Here is a 12,255-nt window from a genome sequence, read left to right on the forward strand (position 1 = left end):
TCTGTGGATACAGAGGGGACCCACTATTTCTTGGCAATCTGACACTAAATTTTCAAGCTTTATGGTCAGCAGTCTTTCCCAGCTGGCCCAAATATTATAGCACATATAGAGACAACAGGGCAAGTGTCACTGAGAGCACAATCACGATAGAATTACTCATGATACATGAGTATACCAGAACAAAATATGCATTTTCACTCATTTTGTCAGGAATAGGATTTTCTATATTTGTTCTACTTGGGGACTTTAGCACTTTGACTCCCAACAGTTAAACATCCTAATGTTGAAAAAAATTCTTCCATTTCCTTCTGCAGGAGGTAATTTCTCTTCTCAGCATCTTCACGAGCGCGTTCGGAATTCCTCAGCTTTATCTCCAGCATCGTGTACTTCTTTCGTTCTTGGTCCAGTTCTTCTTCTAATCTAACCACTTGGTTCCTCAGATCTGCACTTGTTTCTTCAATTCTTAAAACCAACCGAGAAGAAAAAAAAAGGCTTTTTAAAGTGGCTGGATAAATAATGCTGATGACTATAAAAAACTAAGAGGAACAACTTAAATTTAACATATTCTAAGAGGAAGTTTTAAAGGAGAGAATAAATGCTATTTCATTACTGTTCAATTTAGGGCAGAGCTTCCTTTATTTGCATCTTGAGGAAAATGCTCAAATGTTAGAAAACAATGCCTACTTTCCAGCACCAGACTGCCTGCCTGAGGAGATTGATTGATTAACTCCTTAACTCCTCACTTAGGCAGAGTTCAAGTATATATAATCCCAAAATAATCTTTATCCATATAGGGATACTGTGTTTCCTTATATGGATATCCCATATAGAGAAACATCCTTAGGGATCGGATAGGAATGAGGTCACAGTCCTTCCTCACCAACCATTTGATGGTATTCTCTGTGAAGTTTATCACTGACAAGGGGCAATGCATCACCTTAAACTTTTCCTTTCTGCTCCCTTACATACAGCTAAAGATGGTAGTTTGATTGTCACAGTTTTCACAACAAATCAAAGTCACAGGTGCACTGACCTGCACCAAGTCCAACAAAAAGCAGTCCCTGTGGATGAAGGCAGACCTTTATGTCCAGACAGAGTCAGCTGTTATATGACACTTCTGAAGCTGGGATGCTGCCCCACATACCTGTAACAGCTCTGAGTTGACAATTACATTTTCTACCACTGAGTTTAGGGGTCAACTACAGCAGCCTGAACTGCTGACTCAGGACTGAATTATTCAGAGTCACAGCACTTACAGCATTGCTACATTCATAACAGTCCTCTCCCAATGCTTACACTTTCTTAAGAGTGCCAGGTGGTAAACATGAATTACTGAAACTCAACAGAGAATGTCTGGTAATTATATTAGCCTTGAGGGAGAAATGCTCGGGAACAGAGTGGTTACAGGAAGGCAATAAAACTTGCCTCCCTCTGACTAAGAGAGAGAAAATGGGCAGTTGATGAGAAATAACAGCTTTTCCATCAGCAAGTGTTCCTTACCTCTGCCCCAGGCAGGTACTCACTCTGCTTTCCCTTCACTTATGTACGTGCCAAGAGAAAAGCTCATATTCTTTCATTAAAACATGTCCTGCTAGATACACACAGTTCTGCAAACCACACAGGCACATTTACAATTTCAGGGGACTAAATTATCTTCAATAAAATAAAGCTGGTGAGGCAGCCTAAATCTTTTGTGCTAAGCAGCCTCCCTTCTTTGCTAGTTAGCTCCTGTCTTTCCATAGTAGCAGACTTCCATGCAAGTTGAAAAGGAACATACTTTTGCACCTATAAATTGCTACAGATGTAGTAAAAACATTGCAAAATTTTTCAGAACTGAAAAACTTGGCTTGAAATTCTTAGACTTGACAGCACAGTCCTTCAGGCTGTAGGCCCAAACAGCTGGAGTCATCCTGTTTATTACAAAAAGGAGTGATTGCGCCTTGCCTGGTTTTATGAAACTCTTTAGTTCATTAGGCATTTTCCTCTCAGCTACTTCGCCCTGTCAGACCTGGCCAATTTAGAGTCCTCCCCTGGAGCCACAGTGCTCTCTGTCCTGTCCAGCTGCAGGGAAAGGCAGGTGTTGGAGCTGAAGCAGCTCAACAGCTGAAATGGAGAACAGGTCTTCCTAGATGCTCCTGCAGCAGCTTAAGGCATCATTGGAACAGTTTTACTGATAAAAGGTGGGAAACCATCTCTTCCCCCAGGCAGCAGGCAAGAATGTGCAGCTACACATTTCCAGGTTCTGCAGCCTGGTATTTCTGTTTATTAACCTGTATCCCTGCAACAAGGCTTGCCAGGGCAGCTCTGCACAATTAAATGTAAGGCACATAACCCTCACCTCCTCCCATTCTGTATCAGTAGGGCATCAAAAAAAGCAAACCATGTAAGTCATGAACTTCCACCCTCATTCACAGGCCTTTCCCAACATCCCATGCTAGCAGCTGCTGGTGTTTCATGAGCTCTTTCTTACACTTTTAATACAAGGTGGGGCTTTTCTCCCACTTGGGGATGTTAGGTGGGAACTGGAACTGCTGCACAGCCTGATTCTCCTTCCAGCTCCACACACCAAGGCAGCACAGTGCAAGAGCCAGAAACACAGAAGGGGCTGGCAAGCCACCACCAGAGGAAATCATAAAATAAAGCAGGAAGATAGCAGGAGGAATACCTACCTTAACAACTGGCCCATGGGAAGAGATCACGGTTCAGATACATTTTTGCGAAACTACCTTAACAAGAAAAAAGTGCCAAAAACCGCAGCCTAAAGCTGTGCTACACAATCCCAACAGTCTTACGTGCTTTTGGTACCATGTCTGGGAGACTGGCAGCATTTTCATACCTCAGGTTCCAATCTGAGTTTTAATAATTGAAGGAGTATAACAGTAACACAACACAAAAACAAAAAAACCCCAAACCCTGAGAACTCAACTCTTGGTAAGAAATGGGACTACAGCCCTTCTTCAGTGCAGAGTACTGGTGCTGCAGAGCAGCATGTATTACAATATGGTGTGCAATTTTGCACATGGCTGTATATTAAAATATATCTAATCCCTTTAAGCACCAATATTTCATGTGCATATTTCCCCTGAATGCTTTCCTAAAAGTCTTTCTATTATCACATACACTCATAAAACCTAACATATCACACAAATTAATGACTCCTTTGTTATTAATACTTCCTACTTCCTAGCCCCAGCCGTACACACAACTCTCCTGAAAGCTGAAATGAATTTTTCTGAGTTCAAATGGAAAGTACAGCATCAGCTGGCAAATGACACAATTTCTGCTGCTCTTCCAAGCTAGGCTGCCCCATCAGCCAAGGACCACTCTTCTCCATCAGATACCAAAAGTGAGGTTTGTAGAAGTTCAACACAAAAGGGCTGCTCAAAACATTACAGCTGAGATGCAGTCCCAAATACCACCACTCCAAAAAAACCTGTGGAAAATAATCAAGAGCAGTTTCCTCAAGAATGCTGGAGCTGGGAAAAGAATAGGAAGCCCTCAGTTTCAGACTGGTCTGGTGCAAGTATCAGCACCTGCACAGATTATCCTTGTTGAGGCCTGACCATCCTGTGTCCCAATTCCTCCCTACAAGATGTTTGCTTTGCTATTTCTCTGACACTAAGAGCGGACTTTGGCATTACCTGTGCAGCTCTCATTTACAGTGAACACAACAGAATATGAAGCATTGGATTTCCCTGTGTCCCCTTTGTTTTCTTTTTGATGCTCTCTCAAACCAGAGAAAGAAATGTTGGATTCAGAGTAGCAAGGAAAAAGCAGAAGCAAATCTGCTGTCACCCAACCCCAAACTTCAGGGCTGAGAACCTGGTACCCTTGGCAGCCCACACCCATGTTCAGACGGGAGAATGTTGACAGATGACTTCCTTGTGCCCCTGCAGAAGACATTACCTTTTGATACTAGTCTCATACTCAGTCCTCTGTTTGCTCAGCTCTGTCTTTAGCTCCACCACCAAGCTCTGTAAGGCCCTGGAGCATTGGACAGAGTCTCGGGAAGCTGCAGCCGGGTCACTCTGTTCACTGCTGCTGCTGCTGCAGGCTTCAAACCTGTCCATGCTGTTCTCCAGATCTGCAGTCTTGCCCTCGCTCTGGGACAGCGAGCCCTGAGTTACCCACTCGGTTTTTAGGGAGCTCAAAGCAGAAGAGTCACTGGCCCGGCAGGCTGGGCAGCTGCTCACCGAGTCCATCACGGAGATCTCACAGGATGATGTGGACCAGGTGGTGCTGGCCATGCTGTGGGTGCTGAGGGACAGGCTGGATGAGGGGACATTGTCATAAGTGGAGAGTCTCTGGGAGGAACAGGAGTCTTTCACTCGCTCCCCAGAGGCTGTCCGGCGATGGCCTCGGAGGGAGTACAGGCCGTTCATCAACCAGTTCCCACTGGAGGAGAGGTTGGGGATGTCTAAGGAAGAGCTGCCCAGCTTTGGGCTCACAGACCGTGCTCCCTGCTGGCGGAAGGAGTATTTCCATGGAGGCAGCGTCTGCACTCTTTTACTGGGGCTCGTGGCAGGCTGGGTCGATTTGCCACTCTGCTCTGGAGGAGTGATTTTCACTGCAGGTCCTGGAGTGGCCTCCAGAGCCACAGCATTGCCAGAAGGCAAATCAGTGGGGCTGGCAGCGCTGTTCTGTGACCTGCTGTCCTCCCCGTCCTCCTCGGAGATCCACTCGACAGTGCTGCGCTGGCGCATTGGTTTGATCTCCAGCTGGCTCCCTGGCACATCCGCCTGAGGAACAGCAAAGATCCGCCCCTGCTCACTGATCAGCACTGTCATCAGGTGCTGAACCAGAGAGGTGCCTGTGGATGGAAAACAAAGGCAAGCAGGTGAGGAGACATGAAAGACCTCTGCGACTCACCCCAGCCTGTTGGCATGACTAGGCTGGACCCAGTTTCTTGGTCTGAACAGGCCCAGAACTATTCTTATTGAAAAACTACAAATTTCAGCTCAGGCGTTCTGCTGTACTCAGTGTCTAGAGAAACTTGCAGGAAGTATAACATCTGCATTATATATGCACTTGCAGAGGGTGTACAGCAAGTGCTGAAAGTGCTCTCTGTTGTTTAAACCCAGAGAAACGTGCTGCCACTGTCTTCCAGGAGTGGAGCAGACCATTATGAACATAATAGAGAACACCACTTACCAAATCTAATATAAATCATTTCCTACAAAAGAGGAAAACCTTTAGAAGGGTGAGTAAGCAATTCTATTTTTAATATTGTCTGAAAGAGAATAACATACTCAGGGTTCAAGGCAAGAGCTTGATTTTATTGATGAGTTTTTGATCTATAGCAAGATGTACTTAGCTAACCTACCACTTCTATTTCATGTCTGTGAATGCAGGAAGAGAATTAATATTTTGAAGATAAGGGCATTCCTAACTATTTAGCTGTCAAACTTCAGGAATTTCTATTTGAAATGCATGGGTTAAATTTGAAGAGAGACACAATTAGAGTGCTTTTTGTTAAGATCTCATTATCAGTTTGTTTAGGCAACTCAGGCTACTCTGAAGCTAAAAAAAAGTCTTTCCACTTCTCTGTTACTTTTATCTAACCAACCTCAACTAAATTCTCAACTCAAATAAAAACATTGCCAATCCTGCTATCATTATTAAGTCTAAAAATCCAGCCTACATATCCCAATATTTTTACAGTTCAGACCTGTGGCAATACATAATTCTGGGTCAGATCACTGTAGTGTTTTTACACGATGATGAGGAGGGACCCCAGCACCTGCACATGTGCACCTCCACACAGTTCGGGCACCCCTGCCATGGGATGAGCTGCAGAACGAAATGCCTGGGCTGATGCGAGCCCAAAGCCGTTCCCCGTGCCAGCTGGGCAGGGAGCACGCTGCTGCCAGGCTGCGAGAGCCACGCTGGCCCCGTGGCCACTAGGGGAAGTGCCAGTATCACACACAGGCTGCTCAGAGCTGTCCCCAGCTCCACCAGTGAACAACGAGCACTGCTCCCGCACTCCCTGCTCCTCCCCGATATTGCACCTTCTGCACAGACAGGGGAAACTATCAAATGTACCCTTAATAATATAGCCAGGGAAACTATCAAATGTACCCTTAATAATATAGCCAGGGAAACTATCAAATGCACCCTTAATAATATGGCCCACAGCTCTGAGGTAGGCTTTGAGTCCCTAAACTACTATAATACATCAGGTCATGCTCTGAGGGTGTCCTGCTGCCTTACAGTGAGCTGCCATCGTGGGAGACACATCTGCACATGACCTGTGAAGAGCTCAAGGCACTGCTGCTGCTAAGGCATGACAACACTGACCTTCAGTGAAGGATTGGCATCACACAGAATAGCATGTCAGCTGTGCTCTACAGCTAGGGAGCAGAACCAGAGCCAAGTTCAGGCATCCTGGGCACAGCATCCCCATCTGTGCCTAATTAATTAATCAATTCTTTTGGCAGGCTTGCCAAAATCCTACAAAACTTTATGCAAAAACCTTGCTAAACACAATAGTAGTTGTGTTTCAGTGGAACCTGGGAGAAGAGCTGTATCCCAGCCCTAATGTCAACTTGCTTGATTTGTTTGGAAGCAAATAATTTTAAAGCTTCAGATTTTTTTACATCCAAAACTAACTCTTTTATTTTTGATTATGTGAAGTTTTGATCCATACAGTCTCCTTAGAAGACAACACTTCTAAGACACTTTTAGTTGTGGCCACTGTGCCACAGCCAGAACTACAGTCCTCTCCTCATGGCTCGGATGTTCTCTACAGGGAGCAGTATAACCACTGAAATGCACCAATACTAAATGACTGCAGTTTGGTACTTAAGCACAATCCTCCTGAAAAAACAGCTGAGCTTTCATTTTAGCAATAGGCTCAGAAAGAGTTTCAGGGGCGTAGAGGCATCTCCTCATGGTGGAGAGGAGAGACACTCCCAGTCCAGTGGTGAGTGGGATAAGATGCCAGCTGGAACATCCCTCACAGGCCCTGATGAAAGGGATGGCTTGACTTGTTCTGACTCTGCAGGCAACTGATACAGCTACCAAGGAATGTATGGCTTTCACTTACAGCTCCAAAATACAGCTGCTGTGCCATCCCCCAGAACAGCACCTACCTTCCATCATGGTCACTGGATCCTCCATTTTGGGCCGCAGAATGTTTGGTCCAAATACTGTAGCCAGGTTCTGGACACTCATCTTGTTAATGCTGGAATGAGCCTGAACTTCATCAAGGAACCTTGAAAAACCCCCCAGAAAAATCAAAGGAAGAGGGAATTCATAAGTCACTTCTCAGACTAAAAGCATTGAGTTTTGTCCTGTTTTCATACAACCCTGACCCCTGAAATGATTTGAGGAACTACTGTAGCTTAGATATTCAGTGAAACCCCAGATCCCTCCCAGTGTATGAACCAGAGAAGACAGGATGTTTTCTGCCAGAAATGCCCACCTAGCAGTGACCCAGCCTACTGCTGGGTCTGAAAGGACAGATTTTTGCATTTTATAGAAATTCTCAATTTACATGGATTGACTTTGGCAAATTTTCACTTACACTTATAACAGAAGTAATAAGTCATATCCTTGTCTGAGAACTAGCAGCCTGTGGAAAGAACTTAGTGGCTTGGGTTGAATCTAACAAAATATAGATAACAGAACCATAAAATGGTTGGAGTTGGAAGCAGCCTTCAAAAGTCATCTTCCAATCCCCAGATAAAGAGGCAACCCAAAACCTGGGAAAATCAGCAGACATGAAAGGAGACAAGGCTGTAGGGTCTTTGGCAATCCAAGAGGAAGCCACTACCAACCCCACTTCCAAGCCAGAGCAAATGCCAGCCTGGCTATTGACTGCATCTGCTACTCAGCTTGTGTCATAGTCTTCCAAGTGTACAGTATCTGGAATAAGTGTCTACCTTTAGTGATCTGTAGGTGCTTCTGAAATAAACAATATAATATATCAGTATCATTCATGCCTGCTGCCAAGGCTGCAGGTGGCAGCAATTTGCTTGGCTGATCCTCTTGGATAAACCAAGAGCTTCCTTCAGGCAGGCTGCATTCACCTCCACATTTTTAAAGGAGTTGTGACTTACACTTAAGTGGTGGTTTTTGAATATTCATACTTTCAGAGTATATTATTTGCATACAAGACAGCCTCACAAAACTTAAGAGACTTTTCCAAGTGTTAATTAATTTAACTTACTTGCATATGTATTTGAGGAGGTTGTAGTTGGCTTGGGGCAAATTCTTCACCTGTTTAACCAGTTCCTGGGTACCCTGAGGGACAGGAAAAACAAGAAGCAGAGCTATTAATGTAAATGCTGCAAAGTAGACTGACCTTCCTTTAGGACTACAAAGTCTTCTTTCCACAGCCAAATGCTGAACAACAGAGGATAACACAAAGGCTTTCCTTTAGAAGAGGTGTCACCCAGTGTGTTGTGCCTTACCAAAATCCCAATGTCCAGAACTCAATTCAGTTCTTAGTGGAAATCCTCCTGTAAACTTTAATGGTTGAGATAGAAGTCTTCATTTAGTGAGGCCTGCAGCCTTTAAAGCCTGTCCACTGGCATTGGTATCAGCAGATGTGCCTTTGCCTATCTGAAACTCAGAGGCACTGAGTGCAATAAATACATTGAAGTAATGCTCAGTTGAGCAGAGCAAAGTTTTTTCTTGAAAAAGCTAAATGAGTCCAATTCAGCTGCCTCCTTTTTAATGACATACTTCCATTTGCAGTCATTCTGACCGGGGACATATTTCTGTCTTTACATTAAAATGTAAGATGACACATCAGCTGAAGGAATGACTTAAAGCCCTGAAGCTACTTAAATCATCTAATGAAAACCTCTGACTCAGGAGGTTATTGTCCTGCCACAATCCCAAGTATCATTTGCTTGTTCCTCAATGCTGCTGTTGCCCTGGAGATTTGCTTATTTTTGGACTCAATGAAACCTTTTGTGGAAAAACAGATACCAAAGCACATTTAAGGAAGAGTGATAGCTGTGAACTTATGATGGAGAAATTCCAGAAGGAAATGGTTCCAAAAAAGTACAGCCGAACATTCATTTCAAACTCCCCTTTTTAAGAACTGTTAGGAAGGGAATTCTGTTGGCCAAACTCTTGCAATGTATTCCTGATTTCTCTGGTCCAGACAAGTCACAAGGATCCATAGTGTAGTGCCTCCTTATTACCTTAAATATACAGGTACTTATGCTTGTTTAATGGTGACAGCAATGGAGATACCATTAAAAGGCCAGTCCCTTCTGAAAATCTCAATCCTCTTTTTTCAACTTCTAAAAATTTTTCAGCCAGAGACAGCTGCTACTGGTGTGAAAGTTAAGGTCAGTTGTTCAGGTCAATCAACTTCCAAGTGACAAGTTTGAACCAGAACTAGGTGAGCTAACAGACCTAATTTCTCTTGAATTTTACTATGTAACCCAATTTATTTCAAATAGGGAAATCAGGATGACATTTGGCACTGTATTTCAAGTGCTCTGAATTAAAATGCCATTGGCTCTACTGGATGTAAGAGAAAGCTTTGGAACAGACACTTAGGCAGATGTGAACAGCAGGAAACATGACCTAAAGGTAAAAGATGCTACCTGAAAGAAAAAACAGTTCTAAGAATTTACAATCCATGCTTTGTCACAAGGAATCTCAGGCATGGGACTACACAGAGAGTATCTTTATATTCATAGAAGTACAAACACCTGACAGGTAAAAAAAGTTCTCTCTCCTACTGCAGCATTTATCAGCTCTGCCAGATTTGTCCTTTCCAAGGCCTGGCCCACATAAGGCAGAGGCTTAGCCTAGGAACACCACAGTGACAGCACAGGGGAAAACACAAACTTGTAACCCCTGTAGTGACAAACAGCACTGGTCGTTGCCAATGCCTGCAGCCCAGCAAGCAACAGAAGCACTGTACTGTTATTTATCATGGGATTTTGCAGAAATAACTCTTACCTCCTTGAAAATGCTGCTTTCCAATGAATGATCCCAAACCCAAGGATTTTGCAATGTGTGTAACAGATCAGCACCAAATCAGAGCTTCTAGCTTGGCTGGAAAACTAGCAACACTTTAAATGTTCATAAAAAATTAAGATGCTTCTTGAAAAAAAAAAAAAAACTTGAATACCTGTGTTCAATCCACTGAACTGCTGTGTGCCTCTCTAATGTACAGGTAGCAGGGAAGGCTAAAATACCATCGTGTAAAGGTAGCTCAGACTCAAATGAGTTTTGAGGCTTTTGAAGATCCCTCTTGCTCTAAAAAATGAGTTTTGAGGCTTTTGAAGATCCCTCTTGCTCTAAATTTTCAAACTCTCCTCCTAGTCAGGTGGGATCAGAATCAAATCTTTTCTAATGCTGCAGTCCTGCTGAAACACCTGGAGACCTCAGCACCACCCAAGGTCTGTGTTACAGCCTTGTTTGCACTCAAACACCAGGGATCAGCTGGGTGCAGAATGAAGATGAAAAGCAATTTGAATAAAAACTTAGGGCAGTACTGGAGCTAGGCTAATAAACACCACAATAATATCTATCCATAGGCCCAGTATAGCAGCATGAGGTCCCACAAATTCATCTGAAAGGCTACTTTGCTGTAGGCAATTCTGATTTTTTGGGTGTGAGGTGAGGGGTGGCCATGCAAAAAAAAAAAAAAATTATGCTAAGAGTCCAAAAGTCTCATTCAAAACTTTCAAGTGAAAATTTAAAAGAAAACAGTACTTCAAATTAAACCAGTACAACTACACATTGTTTCAAAATATCTTTACAAAACAAAATGTTTGCTTTTTAAATTCCCTGCTTACCATTACATGTTAAAAATCATAGTTTCACTGAAACCACTTTTGTGAGCAGGGGGATTTTCCACGTGGGAGGAAAGTCAGGCCCCATAGGCTGGGCATGACTTAGTGCTGCATTCTGCTCCACGTGCTACTGCGCACGTACAGCCTCTCCACCCCTGCTGTGTGCACTCCACCTTCCTTTCTGAAAAGGTAAACAGCCCACGTTGGGGTTCCAGGTTTCCCTGACAGTACCAAAATTGCTTTTGTTTACAACAGCACCTTAACAAAACAACTCTGAGCTATGAGCAGTGCTGTTTTCTAAGTGCTCATTTTGGCTACCTAGTGCTCCCCATTGCCTTTCTAATCTAAAGAGAATTCTGCCCTACAAGTCATATGAGTCTGACCTTGCTCACAGAGATGCTGCTTCCCAAACTGCTGCAGCCTGTGCAGACAAAATCGGGCAAACAACATAGCTAATAAGCTGAGCAGTGATGTACAATTATGTTTGCCCAATTTGGCAGTGTCTCTACTCTTGTGCAATAGTGCTTAATGGATCCAAAACTTCCCAGTCTGCACATCTTACAACCAAAATCAAACCAGCTCCACTGCCTTTGAAATGCTGCAGTTTCTTGTGAAATAACAGCTGTGGGGTGTGTAGCACAGCACCCTGCAGAGATGCCTGAGTTCACTAAGGACAAGGCAGAAAATGAGCAAGTTTTGGTGGGAGTAGACACACACCTCTACCCACTAAAATACAACATTAGTGCACTGGCACCCTGATGCGGCTGTGTCCAGAATGTAGGTACATATCCACATGTGGTAACATGCTGTGTCATGCATGGAAATTTGCTTTCTCACAGTTGACTAGAGGTTACATTATTTTTTTTATTTGCCTTTTAACCATAAAAAACTTATAAAAACATATTATATATATGATCCATTTGATACGTGCAAACAAGCATCTTCCTGTGGGCATCATAAAGGGCAATCTCCACAGAGCCTTCTGCCACTTGAACTGAAAGTGAACCCCAGACTCACTGTGAGGAACAGTTTCTACAAATTCTGCCAGAGACAAAGACAAGACCACACACAGAAAAGGGACAGAACTGGGGACCACAACTTACAAGCCCTCAGGCCTTGGCTTCTTTAGCAAAGACAAGACACAAGTAACAGCCTCTTTAAGTTTGTGACCTAGAAGGTGGCACCCACATCAGACCACATCTAATGTGCCTTTGCAATCTGCAAAGGGCTAAGGGAGCACCACAATATGGATGAAAAAGATCAATCAAACACATTGCAAATGATCCTACTCCATGACTGCCATGGACTTGGTAGCTTTTGTCAGCCCTTTCCCTTGCCTGGAAACCAAAGAGAAGATCATTGTAAGAAGGTTCTGGCAAAGTATTCATAGCATTATTTCCCCCTAGTTCTGGGATAATATCATAGCCTGCCTTCTCATAATGACTTTCCTCTATGAAATACAAAGACCATTTCACTGATCAATGTCTCA

General features: G+C 43.6%; 1 protein-coding gene across 1 annotated transcript in view; it reads right to left on the reverse strand.

Annotated features, from left to right (window-relative positions):
• Window positions 1–233: 233 nt before the first annotated feature.
• The window catches only part of ARHGAP22 (Rho GTPase activating protein 22), a 117,856-nt gene continuing 105,834 nt past the window's right edge, over window positions 234–12,255 (reverse strand). Inside the window, exons 7-10 of the mRNA XM_058810469.1 lie at window positions 8,171–8,244; window positions 7,092–7,213; window positions 3,907–4,810; window positions 234–462 (exon numbers count right to left, since the gene is read on the reverse strand). Of these exons, the coding sequence (XP_058666452.1) occupies window positions 234–462; window positions 3,907–4,810; window positions 7,092–7,213; window positions 8,171–8,244 (1,329 nt within the window). The remainder of the gene's footprint in view (window positions 463–3,906; window positions 4,811–7,091; window positions 7,214–8,170; window positions 8,245–12,255) is intronic.

This window comes from Ammospiza caudacuta, chromosome 9 (assembly GCF_027887145.1).
Source record: "Ammospiza caudacuta isolate bAmmCau1 chromosome 9, bAmmCau1.pri, whole genome shotgun sequence".
Lineage (NCBI taxonomy): Eukaryota > Metazoa > Chordata > Aves > Passeriformes > Passerellidae > Ammospiza > Ammospiza caudacuta.